The 18966-nt window shown below is 32.8% G+C and overlaps 1 protein-coding gene and 1 long non-coding RNA gene across 9 annotated transcripts in view; both read right to left on the reverse strand.

Annotated features, from left to right (window-relative positions):
- Nucleotides 1-440: 440 nt before the first annotated feature.
- LOC128171253 (uncharacterized) lies at nt 441-1753 on the reverse strand. Its single transcript, XR_008242048.1, has 3 exons — nt 1612-1753; nt 1095-1268; nt 441-929 (listed from the first exon to the last, which is right to left on the reverse strand). It is a non-coding gene; the product is annotated as an uncharacterized LOC128171253 (long non-coding RNA).
- Nucleotides 1754-11773: 10020 nt separating this feature from the next.
- LOC128172140 (transient receptor potential cation channel subfamily M member-like 2) overlaps nt 11774-18966 on the reverse strand; it is a 58100-nt gene continuing 50907 nt past the window's right edge. For all 8 annotated transcript variants that reach the window (XM_052837941.1, XM_052837949.1, XM_052837964.1 and 5 more), the window contains 5 exons: nt 18380-18577; nt 17815-17920; nt 14891-15034; nt 14546-14659; nt 11774-14153 (listed from right to left, as the gene is read on the reverse strand). In XM_052837941.1, coding sequence (XP_052693901.1) covers nt 14037-14153; nt 14546-14659; nt 14891-15034; nt 17815-17920; nt 18380-18577 — 679 coding nt within the window. In that variant the 3' untranslated portion in view covers nt 11774-14036. The remainder of the gene's footprint in view (nt 14154-14545; nt 14660-14890; nt 15035-17814; nt 17921-18379; nt 18578-18966) is intronic.

An 18966-nucleotide genomic window follows, 5' to 3' on the forward strand; every position in this document is an offset into this window, starting at 1 on the left:
CTGAATTTCATTTCAGTATGTGCAACCTTTGCTAAGAAAATGAACGGAAATTTGGTGGACCGACAGACAGACAGACGGACAGCAGCAAAGCAATATGCCCTCCCCTCTTCAAAGGAGAGGGGGGCATATCTAATTACTGACAGCATTTTTTATCTGTAAAACTTTAAAATGCATTGATTTCTTAGTATTTACCTGTTCTCGTGAAAACGTAAAATTTCAAATGGCCTCGCATTATTGCAAAATTGGGAAACTCTGACATCTAAAATGTCCCAGCCATATTTTTACGTGAACTTTTGAGTAAATGCTGCTATAATACGTGCACAATCCGACCTGTTATTAGCCGATGATATGTATTCACAAATATTTTAAGGACTGAGGAGAGTTAAATATTTGCAATAAACAAAACAAATGATGAAGTACGGACATTTTATTTTAATATTGCACACAAAAAGCACATTTTTACATCAACATACCGATTATAATAAATGGGTATATTTACTCCGCAAAAGAGTTGCAGAGTGGATAGTTTAATATAACAGTCAATAGTTTGTAACAGCATAAGAAGTAATAATAGTTTGAAACAGCATAACTTTATTGACTATCAAACTATTTTGTTAGTAAGTAAGCCGATTTACAAGCTACCCTGGGTGTACATAAAGTATCACTGATTGTTCTATATATATGTTGTTGGCGTCTTTGGCAAGAAAAATCGGGATCACTGAAGGACCGAACCCACTGTTTCTCCATTTCCCTTTGTAATATTGTGCAAAATACATTATGCACATTGAACTTCAAAAATGCGCTTGTTTCTAGGAACCATATTTTCATGTCCATTGCTGCTACTTTGAAAGCCCTGTCCGTCGAAACTGTTCTTGATAGCACCATGTCGAGTTTATTCCCCACAAGCAAAATGCTTTGGAAATTTTTGCCTGCAATTAAAAAACCTTAATATAATGTATAATAACAGCGTTGCTTAACCTATTGCTTTTTGTATCAAGAAACTGCCAATAAAAAGTCATTAACTGTTGATTGTGATTAAACATGCCTACACAAACAGTACTAAGTAAACAATCACACAGACAAATTGCCTCTACCTTTGATTGCCATGATCTCGTTACATATATTTTGCGCAATCGCAAACGACTTCTGACAATCTACAGAGTAAACAACGACAAAATGATTGCCTCGTTGAATATACATCTCTCTCATCGCGGGATATTCCTCTGACCCAGATGTATCCACTATCTCAACCAATTTACTTTTTCCATCTGAAAAGGATAAAAATTCACATTAAGAAGAAAGGACAATTATACATGTAACTATATTTGTCCCATATACATACTTTGTTCCTCGTGTTAAACAAACCACTGTAACATGTACTTGTAAATTCCCTTTCAAATATTAATGTATGATCAAATCGAATAAATTTAATGCAAATTTTCTTATTAAATTGACATAGAGGAATTTAAGTTAATTTTATCAATTATGTATTTGGAGAGAAAAGGCAAGTCTTTGCTAGGAGCAATTCAAGTGATTCTTGCAAACAGAAAATTACAACTTTAGAGAACACTGAAATACATGTATCAAATAATGATAAAGTCATTGGCTTACTTGGTAGTTGAATGGTCTCAAAGAAAGATTTCCCCAACGTTGGTGATGTTCTTTCGGTGAAAACGCCATACAGAAATTGATGTATAATGCTTGTTTTCCCGACAGCAGATGCTCCAAGAAATACTATTTGTAGTGGTTTAACTTTTCTTGACGCCGACATAATTGTGAATATATCTTCGTCAGTTTCCATTGTCTTTTGTAGGGTAACCTTCCCACCACAAATTAGCGCCTTTCTTTCTATTGGTTTATGCTATCAACTAATAATTACTAAAATACTTTCTAAATGTTTATGGATCAAACGTGATATCCACCATATACACTGCACGTGCATAAATATGTGAAAGTCTTTTTGAATTTAGAGGTTGTTAACAAAAGTGTAGACCGGAAAGGGACGTGCGTTTGCTATGACGGCTCGAATGAAGAATTAAAAAAAAACCAAAACTCTGGAAATACTAATATGATAAAAGAGCATATTGTGTTCGAAATTCACTTAGCAAAAAAAAAAAAAAAAAGATAGAAAAAAGAGAGAATGAAAAGCTATACAAATTGAAAAGCTGTCATTGTGACAGCAAACCGGGTTTTCTTTTATGTGAACTGTATCCATAATCCATGTCAACCCTGAATTGATAAATACTACCTACCGTACCCAGTGAAATGGAGTACCCTATATGCAATATTTTGCCAAAAAATGAATTAAGTTCAAAAGCTGGTATTTTTCATAAATTATCCGAAATCACAATCCTAGCAATAAGCAAACATCTGATAAATGTACAATTAATCTGCAAAAGAACAACCTCCTATCTTGAAAACTGCAGGAGGAGTTATCCGTACAATGAGGGTACCCTTTTGGCAGCCGCCTGCAATTTTCACCATTTTAATAACCGGATTTTTATAGATAATATAATAGTCAATATTTTGTTTAAAAAATTACAAAGTTCCAAAGCTGGTATTTTTTTTTTCGAAAATTATCAGAAATCAAAATCCTGACAATATGCACACTTCTGATATATGTTATATTGATCTGCAAAAGAACAATTTCCTATCTTAAACTGTAGGAGGAGTTATCTGTACAATGAGGGCACCCTTTTGGCAGCCACCCCCGCCCGCCATTTTCACCAATTTAATAATCGGATTTTTCCGTTTGAAAACTCGGTTAATAAAACTATAGCAGAGCTCATTGCAAACAACCTAATATGTTTTGCGTTGCAGCTAAGTGGCGAAAAAGAATGACTAACGATCGACACTGCGTTTAATTTTTTTTAAAATATGTACTAGCTAGTTATACCAGACTTTTTTTTAACAGAAAGAATTGTCAAATGAAGTAGTCATTATACAATTTAATTGGTCATAATTGCTGAAAGAATTTTAAAACCAAACGTTGATCTATTTCTAAACATAGTATATAACAATATCTTAATACAGTTGGACACCATGGTTTAAATGAGCGAACAAACCCAAAATTTAATATTATTGATCCACGAAATCAATATTAATTGAAATAACAAAATGTGATATATATGTAGAATCAGTAGTTTATAGATTCAATGAACTGTAATTTTCACTGTATCCGCAGTGATTGAAAGTATAGCACCATTTGCAACAATATATGGTTTCTGTGATTGATTCTTTGCATCCCTCGACTTTAATGTCAGTATCCACGAGGCTCTGGAGTTTCATGCAAAAATTTCATCTTGGGGTTAAATCAGTTGGTAGCTTATCTTTCTGTATTAAAAAGAACTATTAGCACTATTCATCCAAAGGTCACTTTAAGTATCTTGAATATTAAGGCCAATCTCTGACTCAAATGAATCGTCATGTGATAACAATGGTTATTATGACATTTTAAATGATCAAACAAAATTTGAGTGCTAGCATAAAAATATAAGCGAATTGCCACATTTTATTCTTCTTTAACAAACTTCAGGCCATGTTTATATTTACACATTGAGTGTTAAATATATATTCCAGATTTAAATGTAAAAAAAACACGAAAAACTGTCCAAAATGAGCTATTTCAGCCCATGCCGCAATCATGCCATTGAACATTTTCACTGTTTGTTCATTATTCTTATATATTGAAGATAACAGAATGTAATCTTTTAACATCACAAACGTGCAAGAACTTAATGCTCAACTTTACTATAGTTTCTCCCACTCAATGCTTCAAATGTAATAAAAGTGCTTTGCGCCTCGTCTAAACCATATCGCCTTTTTATTGCTCTTTAAGGCTATACCAGGACACAAAATGTCCACAAACCTACACTTTCCATGGATTTATAAATTATCCCTGATGGTGTTAATTAATGGTAATATTAATTTAGACATAAAGTTATGTTTGTTTGAAAGATAAAATGAAATGCCATTTAAATCTGGGTCTGTGTTATTATATACAAAATTACAAAATCATGTTCCTAAACGAATAAAAGAAAATGTCTCAATAATTTCCAAACAACCCTCGTATATAAAGCACTAAAAATGGCTAGCGACACGAACAATTAAAATTGTGAAAATTCGCATTGTTAGCCATTTTCAGTGCTCTGTATATTCAATTTACTGGCTTACTGGCTTAATATCTATACATTAGACCCGACACGTTAAAGGTGCCTTGTTTTATTATGCCCTCCTTTAAATTCGAAGAAGGGAGGGCATATTGCTTTGCTGCTGTCTGTCGGTCGGTCGGTCCACCAACAGTTTCCGTTCATTTTCTTCGCAGAGGATGAACATATTGAAATGAAATTTGGTATACAGGTTTATCATGATAATACTTAGGTCAACTTCGATATTGGGTACGATCGAGCAATTTTCGACAGAGTTATGGCCTTTGGACTTAGAAAAATACCAGTTATTTGCAGTTTACGTTCATTTTCTTTGTGGATGTTTCCAAGGGAGGGGCATAAATTTCAATAAGTGCCATATAAACTGTTTATGTTATAAAATATTGACGACTACAGGTCTGGAGGTCTCTTTTAACCAAACGTATTACCAAAAGTTTACAAATTTTGATCTCTGGAGATAATTTGTGATATCTCGAATCCAACCCCTGAATCATTTTTATCTAACAAGGACAGCATTTAAAAGGCAAACTTGAGACTCTGATATGTCGTTCTATGGTACTCTTGTGACCACCAATGCCTGTAGACTTCGTGTAAATTTTATTTGTCGGGAGAAATAAACTAAATGCATCTTATATTATGTTCAAATTGTCCTCTTGGAAATTGTTATTTAACTTGACACTCGCTGATAGGTCCCCCTAAGGAGTATAGTACTCTTGTGACCGTCAATAGTTCTGGCAGCTGATTTCTTGTTATTTTAAAAAAGAAATACTTTCTTAAAACGCAAAATATAACATTGGTGAGTACTGTAGTGTCTCTAAAGCGCATGGTTCCTAATTAAGGTCGTCTGGCTGCCTGATCATAAAGGTCGTTTCCTTTGTAATGAAAAAGGACAAAACCTTCATGCCACAGTAAGGTGCTGGTTCATGTTCTAAATGCTCCTTGAGTTTCGTCGTCTGTCAAAGTGAAGGTTTCACAGCTTTCTGTCAACTTGAAGGTTAAAGAGGTTAAAGAAAAGGATATCCTATGGATGGAAAAAATTTGTTAAGGACGGACATACATACATGTCAGGTATCAGATGGCTTTGTCATTGGCAGCAAGATTTAGAGGGACAAGAGCGAAGGTCAATACTTGTTGTGTGTAAGATATGGAAGAACTTGAACATCAGGACTTGGGCTAAGGTAGGAAACTACAATTAAATGCATACAAGAGGACAAAGGGTACCAACAGTGGTAAACTTTAGCGACAGGCTTTGTCACTGATGTAAAACGACGACAAAATGAGACTTATACAGATTTTTTAAAGAAGTATACAATACAACGCAAGAATTATTTATTCAACAACACAGGCAATGGTCACATTCCCGAGATGTAATGGCAAAGTGCATCTAGATACCAACCCAGTGTGGATCATAGGATGTACACGTCCCTTGCCAACCGTCACCACTCGGGCAAGGTCTATGAAGTGCGCACCTCCTTATCCTCCCGTTACCCAATGCTGCAAACAATAGAATGTACACTCCCATCACCTCCCTTCACTGGCCTCAAGGACTGTATACATAAGAAAATAATAAATATCTATTAATTTGTCTCAAATTTCCAAAAACTAAAGTAACTATATTCATCTGGGAGGATGTTATTAATCCTGTGGTCTTTGGTTCTTGAACCACCGTGGGGGGGATAGGCCCTTTAAGGAAGTAACCTTTTAATGTGGTACAGCTTTCCTCTTCGGATCGTTTTACTGATATGTATGTATGATGTATGTCATTTATTTTTTTGTTAAAATAAAAGAGCCCTTCTTTTTTCATGTAAGTGAAATGCACACACCCATTTTCTTTGATGATTTGACCAAACTGCTTCGCCTTCTTTAAAGGACTTTGCATTGGCCTTGTTATCAGTACTTTTTTGGTAGTCTACGCTTTGTTTTAGGTGCTACCTCACAATTTCGTATGCTTTTGTCAACCTCTCCTGTAAAGTGCAAACATAATCCTATGTTCATTTTGATTATGGCTTCTATTGGCATCCATATTTTTCGTCCTAACATCATCATGATTTGCAAGATACTGCTACTAGAGTGGGCAGGTGCCCTACAAGCCATCATGACTTGTAGTGATGATTCATCTAAATGTCTTAATTGCAGTATGTTGTCTACATGTTGACAAAGGTTCTATTGAATCTATCTACAGCACCATTTGTTTGGTGTCTTTGACTTCTAGTTCTTGCTTACTCATTCCTTTAAAAGGTTGGATTCAAATGATCTCCTTAAGGTATCCCACTCTTCAATGTTGTTGTATCAAGAATATCTTCCGAAGTATATCATAGAAATCTGTAGACAAAATATGCTTAATAAGATAATGGGGGGGGGGGGGGGGGGGCAGTATTCATCCTTCTGAGTTATGACCCATTTAATTTCACCTATTTGCACCTAAAATGCAATTTTAGCCTGATTAGGATTTGTTGTCAGTATTTTTGATTCAGCTAACTTATATCTTCAAATATTGTTTTAATTATGCACAATTGTCACACTGAGTAGAGGGATTACGAAAAATTTGTGTACGAATCTGCATAAACTTTTCTGTGACTTTTTTGCACTTAAAATAGAAAATTTCTACAATAGTTACGATTTAATTTTAAATAAAACTTTTCGAATATCACGGATTTTATCCAGTTTGCCTACATATGTATTCAGTATCATTTGAACATAATAAAACGTTGGGGTCAGTGATGTCAAATTTTTAGATAGAGCGGGTCAAAGGAAAAATCTTGAAAAATTTGGCTTAAAATATTCATACATTTTATAAATATTTGCATGATGTTATGCTAAACGTCCATAACTCTCTTGTGATTTTATTTTGTACATGTCACACAGAACCTATAGAATATGTTACAAACCTATCAATTGTTAAAAATGTGAATAATGAATATAGAATAATGAAAAGAAAAGTAAATTGCAAATTCATAAAATTGCTTGTTTCTTTCATTTTCGTCTAAAAAACTTTCCTAGCAAAAGAATAGTTCCCACAAAAACTTGTTCGTTTCATATATTTAATAAGATTTTCTTTATGAATGTTGTGAAATTATGAATTATTGCTATTTCTGTGATGATTAAATAAATGAAATCATATTCATTTCAAATATAATCATTATATGTGCAATGAAACCAAAACGTGAGGAGTGAGATCTAGTCCGCCGGTCAATAGACTGCGATCCACTGGACCGGCAACGAATTTTAGAAAAAGGGAAATTGCTACAAGATTAAAAGATAACTTTATTATGTTTATTTCACTTTTGTTCTTAAAATTTATCTTTTAGGTCATCGTGGGATCAATTTACAATGACCTGAATGCATAATTGTATGAAAACCTTCTGTTAATACTAAAAACGGAATTACGTAATAAAACAATTATTTAATGCATGAACAGTCAATAGACCCGAATTTTTCCCCTTGGTGCAGGGAACAGCTCAGTATGATCTATTGTCCTCGGCCTTTAGCCTCGGGCAATAGATCATACTGAGCTATTCCCTGCACCAAGGGGAAAATATTCGTGTCTATCGACTGCTCAAGCATTAAATAATTGTATACTATATGGTCATGTTGTTGTCTAAGATTTAATTTATCTTTTCTATTTGGCAACTTTGGTCCCCTCCTTTAGGTCTTTACCCACGGGTCATCATAATTTAAAATAATTCGTGTTAAGATCTTTATGAAAATTATGATAATGTAACTCAGTTTTCCTCAAATATATATGGCGTTGCTAGAAAGATTGGTTAATATTTAAAACACGGTCACTGTATGGCCATTTTGGCAATGCATTTCGGTCTGAATCTCAAACCAAGCTTAAGGAGCCATGGATTACACAATTTTGGTAGAAGAGACTTTATGAACAGCATAACCTTGCATTTAGTTTATCTCAAATCTATATGGAAGTGGAGACGATTGTTTAAGCTTTGTTACAGTTTCACTATGTTGCAATAACACCCCTGACCCAGGGACCAGCAGTTTCATAGTTTAAGGTAAAGGGCTTTATGGTCACCATAATCTTAAATTCGGTTTTCCTGAAATAAGCGTTTAGTTTTTTTTTTATCTTTTTATGGAAAAAGAGGAGATTTTCACTTTTTTAAGAGTTATCGCATTTTCACTATGCGGCCATTTTTGGTCCCACCGTAGGTTCTCAACACCTTATCCAGGGCCAGGAATTCAAAACTCAGGTAATGGGTTTTATGAATGGTAATGGGTTTTATGATCTATTGCCCTCGGCCATTAGCCTCGGGCAATAGATCATACTGAGCTATTCCCTGCACCAAGGGGAAAATATTCGTGTCTATCGACTGCTCAAGCATTAAATAATTGTATACTATATGGTCATGTTGTTGTCTAAGATTTATCTTTTCTATTTGGCAACTTTGGTCCCCTCCTTTAGGTCTTAACCCACGGGTCATCATAATTTAAAATAATTCGTGTTAAGATCTTTATGAAAATTATGATAATGTAACTCAGTTTTCCTCAAATATATATGGCGTTGCTAGAAAGATTGGTTAATATTTAAAACACGGTCACTGTATGGCCATTTTGGCAATGCATTTCGGTCTGAATCTCAAACCAAGTTTAAGGAGCCATGGATTACACAATTTTGGTAGAAGAGACTTTATGAACAGCATAACCTTGCATTTAGTTTATCTCAAATCTATATGGAAGTGGAGACGATTGTTTAAGCTTTGTTACATTTTTACTATGTTGCAATAACACCCCTGACCCAGGGACCAGCAGTTTCATAGTTTAAGGTAAAGGGCTTTATGGTCACCATAATCTTAAATTCGGTTTTCCTGAAATAAGCGTTTAGTTTTTTTTTTTATCTTTTTATGGAAAAAGAGAAGATTTTCACTTTTTTAAGAGTTATCGCATTTTCACTATGCGGCCATTTTTGGTCCCACCGTAGGTTCTCAACACCTTATCCAGGGCCAGGAATTCAAAACTCAGGTAATGGGTTTTATGAACACTTTAACCCTGCATTCAGTTTTTCTAACTTTGATATGGGAGTAGAGAGGATTTCCTAAGAATTTATTCAATTCTCTAAAAATATATGGACATGCAAGCCCCACCTTAGAGTCTGAACCTATGCCATGAATTTAACATTTTTGGTAAAGGTTTTGCGAGTATCATAGCCATGCAGTTAGTTTTTTGTGGGAGCAAACAAGACGATTTTTGAAAATGTGGCCTTTTTGCAAATTTTGCCCTGCCCGTGTAGCCATAGATGTGGTAAAATAATTGATTTTAATTTCACCATTTAGATTAATCAAAACAAAACAATTTGCGTAGTACATGTAATTTCCAAGATAAAACTATCTATAATCCATTTGTCAACCCTGAATTGACAGACACTACCTATCCAGGGAAATGGGGTACTCTATATGCAATACTTTGCCAAAAACTAATGAAGCTCAACGGCTGGTATTTTTTTCATTAATCTTCAGAAACCAAAACCCTAACAATATGCACACCGCCGATATATGTAAAATTGATCTGCAAGAGAACAATTTCCTATTTTAAAAACAGTAGGAGGAGTTATCCGTAAAATAAGGGTACCCTATATGCAATATTTTGCCATAGAATGGCTTAGTTCAACAGCTGGTATGTTTTCATAAAATCTCAGCAGTCAAAATCCTAGCAATATGCACACCTCCCATGTATGTCCAATTGATCTCCAAAAGAACAACTTCCTATCTTAAAAACTGTAGGAGGAGTTATCCGTACAATAGGGGTACCCTATATGCAATATTTTGTTAAAAAAAGACTAAGTTCAACAGCTGTTTTTTTTTTCCATAAATTATCATAAATCAGAATCCTAGCAATATGCACCCCTCCGATATAGGTCCAATTGATTTGCAAAAGATCAACTTCCTATCTTGATAACTGTAGGAGGAACTATCCGTACAATAAGGTAACCTTTTGGCAGCCGCCCGCCCGTCATTTTCACCATTTCAATAACCGGATTTTTCCTTTGGAAAACCCAGTTAAAAATGTTAACTTTCTAGGGAGGACGCACATCACACAATGACTGATTACAACCAATTGCAGTTAAAAAAACAAAGTTTATCACAGATTACAAAGTTCACCGAGACGGGGCATCTTGAGACCACCTTTATCATATTATATGAAAATCATAGTTAATGATCTTAGATACTCATGGATACTGTAGTGTGGTTTGAAAGAAATCGGATATCGTTTGTTAAAAAGTTGTTTGCTAATCAAATGCTAATAGTATACGGTATTGTAAGACACAATACAAATAAATACAGTAATACAAAATACTTTTTACATGTAATATTGTGTCATAGGATACATCTTATGATACAATATAAAACTGTAATATACAATGAAACGATATGATATTGTTACTTATGACATTGTAGCAAGATATGATATTGTATCATAAAATATGATATTAAATTGCAACGTGTTATAAATTATTGCATTTTATCACATGATAAAATATCATAACATAATATTATATAGTATTTTATGATATAATATGATATCGCATGATAAATTATGATATTGTATCATATGATATTGCTTTGTATCATATTGTATCATATAAGTTACATATGATATTGTAGATAATAAATAATGTACAATTTGATACAACATTGTATCATATCCTATGATTCAATATTATACAATATCATAGCATATGATACAATTTCATGTGATACAAGAATATATTTCATAATACAATATCATCTACTACCATACTGTGTCTCACGATACATTATATAGTATACAATATTGTATCATATGATACAATATAATATATCTCAATATCATGTGATACAATACTATATTATATAATACAATGTAATTTTATACAATATCGTATTATAATTTACAATATTATATATAACAATATCATATGATTTATCATATCATAATATACAAAATGTTGATACAATATACATGTAACATTGTATCATATAATACAATAGCGTATCAAATTATACAATATATATAAATAATAAAATGTATTATAAAAATCATGTTATATCATTTAACAACAAACACATCTATCAAGTAAGTTTGAGGAAGGTAGGAGTTTTTAAACATCCTTTCTAATGGAGATCATGCTCTGTATCTGGTCCTCTGCTACCTCATTTATATTATAGTAAAATCAACCACGCAAGTTTGAAATAGTACTATTATCTTTTAAACATGCGACCTGTCCCAGAAAACTAAACCTTCTCCGGCATCCGAAACCTATGGCTCTGATTCAGCCATCCACGTCTGTGTAGTGCATCAGAATCACATGATGCATCATTATGAAGACTGAACCAAAACAAACAAAGATTTGTTTCAAAGGGCACAGGCTCTAAAAATCTTAACCTCATCCAGCATCCGAAACTTATGGCTCAGATTTAGCATTCAAGCCTGTCAAGTACATCAGTATCATAAGATGTATGATCCATGCGAGTTTGGTGAAGTAAGGGCCAGTAATAACTTAAAATACAGGCCCTGCAACAAAATCCTTAACAAGGTCCCGACGCCAGGGGTATGGCATAAGCTACCCCGACTTAATCTCGATGAGCTAAAAAGTGAAGTTTGGTGTATCAAAAATGTTCTTTGTATTTGTAAATTGATTTATTATCAACAAGGAATTGTTAGCATTCATTTACACATACATATGCATACAGAAAAAGCCCAAACTTTTAACAAACTTTCATACACAAGAAAACATGAACGTGTATATGTTACAAAATAAAATACTCTTATTTCATTAGAAAGTCAGCAATAAGATACAGATTGTTTAAAACTGGTTAAATAAGCTAAATTTTGTTTTTAAGAGAAATATTCACAATTTTCAAAAAAAAAAAAAAATCCCGCAAATTCAATAAATTTTTGAGAACTAAAATAATATAACTCATAACCTAAATGGAATTTTTATAAAATACTGCAACGTGATTAATGAAGTTAACATTATGAAACTAAATAATTCAATTTAATTAAGTAAATAGTAACAATGTAAAAAAATAAAATCAGGGCATATCTCAACACCAATTAGTTTTCTTTGTAGTGATCATATTAAAAAATACAGGACAATATGAACTTAATAAACCCTTTAGCTTTCATTTTAAATTTTTGCAAATAAAATTTTATCACATCTTTTACACTGATCCAGTCTTTCAGATTCCATAAACATCCGTCTAGAATTACTGCGTTATAAATTACCGGTAATTCAAAACAATGGACATTTTTCATTCTTACAGATGTATTGAGTTTCTGTTAATAAACTCACTTGAATTATGGAAATTGCATCTGGTTCTGAATAGTGGAATTGTTTAATACCATGTTATAATTATGGTTATGTACACGTAAGTCATATATATATTTTTTCATATAACAAAATCATGTTACCTATAATTTTAATAATTATACTATCTTACTTGTACCTGTAAAACCCATACTAAAAACTTCTCAACCAGAGGGATATATTCAGACATAAAACAATCAAGCTACCTTTATTTTGATACACTATCTTACTTGTTAACGTAAAATCTACACTACAATTTTTCAACATGTCAAAGTTTTGTTTTTATATGCTAAAAAAAGAAAACTGGAAAGTTTAAAGTAGAGGGACACAAGAAGATAAAAACATATGTAAAAAGTTTATTTTCTCAATGGGACTGGAAAGCATGTAAAATACGTGAGTAAAATAATAACTATGTATAAGTAAAATAAATTCCATCACAGCATTCGAATCACATGCATGTATCATAAGTCAAATAACAATTTATTATGCCTGCAAATAATAATTTGAGTACATAATTTGAAATACCTTTGTACACTTCCTACATGTATATTGGAGAAGTGAAACTAGAAAAAGCAAACAAAATAGATAATAACCTCCTTAAACTGAACCCATGTTAAAACACACAGGATTAAAATAACAGAACTATCGATTTGATAATTCAAATAAAAGCTGCTTGGTCCGATTTTTTTGGTTATTACAGCTAGTATCAAATAATTTTTCTATACAAAGCAATAATCTTAGAAAGTAATGGACTTTCTCCTATTTACACCAGCAGAATCGGTCTCCTTTCAAAGTTAGAAATATTCAAAGTAAATAAAAATAATTTCTTTTTAAGCAAACGAAAAAACAAACCAAAATGCATCATGGGAATGTTTAAAAACGGAACCGGTTGGTTTCGTCCCCGAATGATTGGGTTTATTCACCCCGCATGTTATGCATCAATTGTAAACAAAGCAAACAACAGAAATATGAACGAAAAAAATGTACACAGGTTATTTTTAATTTGCATGAACATTATGAGCTTTATTTATAGCGATGTCAAAGTCGTAATACATGTACAACCATAACCATCGTTTGAAAGCGTACACAAAATTTGAAATGAAATCGGACCAAGCAGCTTTTATATTTTAGGGTCGCATCAAATATTCATATAACAATATTACCTTATACGCTATGTATGATAATACAAATATTAGATAGAATATTTTTGAACTTAAAAAGTAAAAAGTCCAAAATTTTATATGCATATTTTTAAATTGTTTAACAAACTGTTCTTGCAGCAAAGCCAATTATTCCATGCCAAACTAGCAGAAAATGTATCCAAATTTATAAAACCAGAATTGAACCAAAAAAGGCACTTGAATCTATCACAGTGAACCTGATATACAGTAATTCATCAATAGGCTTCTCAATTAAATCTTTGTATGTGAAGTATATTTCAATAACAAACACAATATGAATAATAAGGCCAGCAAAAATCAAAATGTGATAAAATATGCAAGTTTTCAGGTATGAATACATTCCATGATTAACATTTTTAAGTTCATCTGTAGAATCCCATGATTTGCCTTTCAGAAAAAAGCATTTAGTTTCTCAGCCACGAGTTGGACATAGTACAGATGAGATGAGTGGAGCATAAGACTGGAAGACACCTCCAGCCAGCTTGCTGCTTCCACTGTTTCTCCTGCCTTGAAACAACAGAGAAGAGGACTCAAAACTTGACACATACTGGTTTCTATTTCAAATTTTCAATTTGCAAGTTGTAGGCATCGGCTGCTTTTTAAAAGGTTAAATTGTGCAAGATCTTGGAGATCCAATATAAGAATATATCTGATCAAGAAAATTATCATAATAGTTTGCTCGTGTTGTAAAATTATGAGTACGCTTACATTCATTACATGTATAAAGTAACTTTTTACAACACGAGCAAACTATTATGATAATTTTCTTGATCAGATATATTCTTATATTGGATCTCCAAGATCTTGCACAATTTAACCTTTTAAAAAGCAGCCGATGCCTACAACTTGCAAAGCTAAATAATGATTAGGTAAAAGAAATAAAAAAGAGATTGACCTACCCTTAATAAAAATGGATGAAGGACTTTTCCCGTGTCATCATGATAGTTGAACACAACAGTTTCCAGCCAAGAATTGTCAGTATTGCGAGGGTCATCACAAATTCCTTTATATATCTAGAGTGAAAAAAATCTTAAATCTGTCATCAATTTATCAACACTTTCCTTAAAATTGTATAATATAAAACTGTCTTAAATATAATTGATATTAAATTTTATAGTTTAAAATAAATCTGCATATGGAGTTGTGTTGTTTAGTTTAGATTTTTCGTCATATTCCAAATTTTGAAAAGACAAGAGATGTTTGTATTTTGACCATGATTGTTGTATTGAACCTATACAATGTACCTCCTCTCCTTCCTCCATCATGATTTTGAGGTCACTTTTAATTTTTTCCTCCATGTTGCTGTCTTCGACCAAGGACCCCAACGCTTCCTCTGTAAACTCAGCCTTCAGGCACTGAGAAACTTTCTGCCCAGGTTCACACATTCCCTACAACACCATAAAGGCCAACCAAATGTCATTGTATACTGTGGAATCATTTAAATTCATGGGGACCAATTTTCAAGGATTGTCACTTTTTATATCATTCGTGGGGATTTAATTTCGTGGATGCGTTGGTTACTGCTTCAGTAACAAAGATAACTTTTTCTAAAATTGTTTTCCTTGAGGATTTAAATTCGTGGGGGAGGGGTACCCACGAATACCACGAAAATTGAGCCACCACGAATTCTAATGATTCCACAGTATCTACAATAGGACTAAAAGACAAACATTATACCATCTTTCATATTGCCAAATGATAAGTTTTTTAAAAAACTAATCAGATTCATGATCCAATATCTAGCAGTAGACATATCAAATTTTTATCATTATCAGTACCATAAACTTTTTTTCAGTATAGATCATTCAAGACTGTGAAAGTAATTCTTTCGTTAAGAACATTAAAGTGATGATTTGTAATTGTCACAGGGCGAAAAACCATCTTTAAGCAAGTCCTTAAAGGTGGCTTAAAGGTGACTTAAAGGAGCTTAAAGGCTATACAACCTTTAAGCCGCCTTTAAGTCACCTTTAAGCAAGTGCTTATAGGTCCTTAATGTCCAAACTTCTTTAAGCCACCTTTAAGCCACCTTTAAGCATCTTTAAGTGGCATTTACGCTCTCTTTACACTGCCTTTACACTGTCTTTAAGTGGCCTTTAAGTTAATATTGATCAAGCTGAACAATAAAAACATATATTAAATGCAAAAGCTCTTTTATAGAGATGGGAGGGGGTCATCCGAGTGATAATATAATTTCCAAGGAAGGGGGGGGGGGTTCCAGGCGGTTTTAATCGTCGCTCCATTAAACACAGATCGCTATCATCAGCACTGCTCCGATGGACACAGATTGCCGTTATAAAATTCTTTATAATTTTTGGGGGGTAATTATTGTAGGGATGAGCGCAGTCTCTGTATCTTAATATGTGCATAAAACTAATTAAAGTATGTTTGTTTCCTATTATAAATTAATCGGTGAAAAATCTCTCTCTCTCTCTCTCTCTCTCTCTCTCTCTCTCTCTCTCTCTCAGTTCATCCGGTTATTAAACAAAATAAAGATAATGAACCAAAAATTCATGATTTAATTTGTTAATCGGTTTGAGGTTTGTATTTTTTTTTCAATTTTCATTATTTCTAACTCTAGATCTGCTAGATACATGTTAAAGATGAAAAGACTCTCAACTGCCTTTGTTATATCGGACAGGATATTACTGCTTTGTTTGTCTAGACATAGTTTTGTTCGTTTGTGTATATCTAATTAGAGTCTATTGTTTGTCCAACTTAAGAAAACCCCTGGAACTAACACAGATTATACAAGATATACACAACAGTTGTATCGTGTGCCCAGGTGCATGTTTGTGTATATCTAATTAAAGTCTATTGTTTGTCCAACTTATGAAAACCCCTGGAACTAACACAGAATATACAAGATATACACAACAGGTGTGTCGTGTGCCCAGGTGCACGTCAGGGTTTCTAAAGGCGTTGAATCTTAGTATGTACGAGTATACGATAAGTCTAGTGAATAAAAGTTAATTTACATTTGTAATTCATTTTCAAAGTATTATTTCCTAGCTCTGGGTTTCAAAGATGTTACGTCTACAAATTAACGATACATGTATGTAAGAGTAAAATCTTGAGGCTATTTAATTAATGTACCGGTGATCATAAATAGGGGTTGATTATTTAAATATATGTATAAGGGTAAATATGTCAAATATACCCGGCCTGGCACATCATACAATTGTAAATACAAGTCATTTGCAATTGCCACATGCAGTAAATACGTCACCGGTAATTGGTAATTTTGTTTGTTATAGAATTGATTGTTTAAAAATCATGTACATACAATTACATGTAAATATTTAAACATATTGGAACGGCGCCGCTATCATGAAAACCGGGAAATTGCGGGAAATTGAACAAATACCCTAATAGTATCAATGCATTTAATAAAAGAAATGATTTCATTTTCTTTCTTACATTTTTATAGCTATAAATTAGATGAACGTATATCAACTCGGTTTAAATGTATTAACTAAGAAAGCCTTCTATAGTGAACCTAACGGTTTCCATTTAGGTATAATATAGTTTTGTTCACTGAAGACCAAGTTCCGTATTTCATTCTAAATACATGCATGCATGTAATTTATAAATTAGATATAACTGATTGTTACAAACTGAATGGTTTGTCAAAAATCTTTTCAAGTAAACACATTCAATACAGTGATTCAATATCCACTGATATATAGGATATAAAAACGCTCACATATATAAGTTGCCGTGGCGCAGAGGATGTGTGGTGATGCTAGTAAACTAAGGGTCCCGGGTTCAATTCTCGCCGTAGAACAAAAACTGTTTTAATACCTTTTCTTTCATAAAGTTAATACATTTTGTTGGAAATTAAGCACAATATTGAATAAAAATTTTTTAAATGGCTTAAAGGTGGCTTAAAGGTAGCTTAAAGGTGGCTTAAAGGTGGCTTAAAGAAGTTTGGACATTAAGGACCTATAAGTTGTCCTTAAAGGTGGCTTAAAGGTGGCTTAAAGATAGTCTTTAAGCTGCCTTTAAGCCATCTTTACGCTTTCTTTAAGCCACCTTTAAGCAATACATATAGCTTAAAGGTAGCTTAAAGGTGGCTTAAAGATCGTCTTTAAGCTACCTTTAAACACCTTTCAGCTATCTTTAAGGAGGACTTAAAGATGGTCATTCATCCTGTGTGTGAACAACTTACCCCTGGAATTGACCATAATTTATTGTCTTTCCTGAAAATGGCAACAAACTCCAACACCTTTTTCCCCTCTTTCATGACGACTTTTCCTATATCATCTCTTTTCCATCTGTTGATAAACAGTACACATATAAAGTTGGAAGGACTTCTTGCTGGACTAATACACCATGATACAATAAATATTCTGTCCACATACATATCAATGCAATTTAAGCAAATGTACATGCATACATGTATATATAAGAAAACAGTCGATTTAGGCCCAGAGCATGGCTTGAATAGAGGCATAAAAATATTCTGCCAAAATTATTTTTTTATAACACATATTATACAATGAAAAATATATTCAAATAACATTAAAAATATGTGTGAAAAAAATCATTTCAATCTAAAGATGATGAATTAAATATTCAATCGTTGTATCAACTGCAATCTGTTATTTAAGTGGCGTTAAAAATCTTTCACAATACCACAAGTAGCTTTGTGTTATGGCATATAGAAAGATTTTAACCAAAAAAAAAAAATCTCAAATCCTTAATTAAATTTCGGGATACTTAAGCAGTCTGACCTGGTCACAATGGGATCCCCACAGTGATTCGGCCCATATCGTCCAAGGAGACCACGACCAATTAAACCTGTTCGACCTGTAGGGTTTAATGGAAGCCCATCTTGTACCTGGTATGTACCTACGTAACTTTTTCTGTTAACTTTATTTAAGTCATCATATTCATTGAACTTTATCTTTCCAATTCTCTCTTCAGGCTTCCTGTTGTGAAAGAGAAAAAATTGTGAGAATGAAATTTATTATTGTTGGTACATGTATGAGTAATTATTGTATAGATCTGGAAGTTTAAAATATATGACGTTGAACTGATAAAACTAAGATAATAATTAAGTAAGTATTTGTATTTCGTTTCACATGTGATTGTTGATAGAAAACATTTACTTTTTAAAAAGCAATAAAGTGGTTCTGCTTCTTTTCCAAGACATTAATAAAGATAAGATTTGAGAAGATACTTCATCCAAACATTATTCAATGTACCACTGAAGTATATTTCTTGTAATGTGATTTCATCAAGACCAATAAAAGCTTATGAATTATAAAATAATCTGAATTTCTGAGCTTTAAAATTTAATGAAAATATGGATACAGCA

Source organism: Crassostrea angulata, chromosome 1, assembly GCF_025612915.1.
Source record: "Crassostrea angulata isolate pt1a10 chromosome 1, ASM2561291v2, whole genome shotgun sequence".
Lineage (NCBI taxonomy): Eukaryota > Metazoa > Mollusca > Bivalvia > Ostreida > Ostreidae > Magallana > Magallana angulata.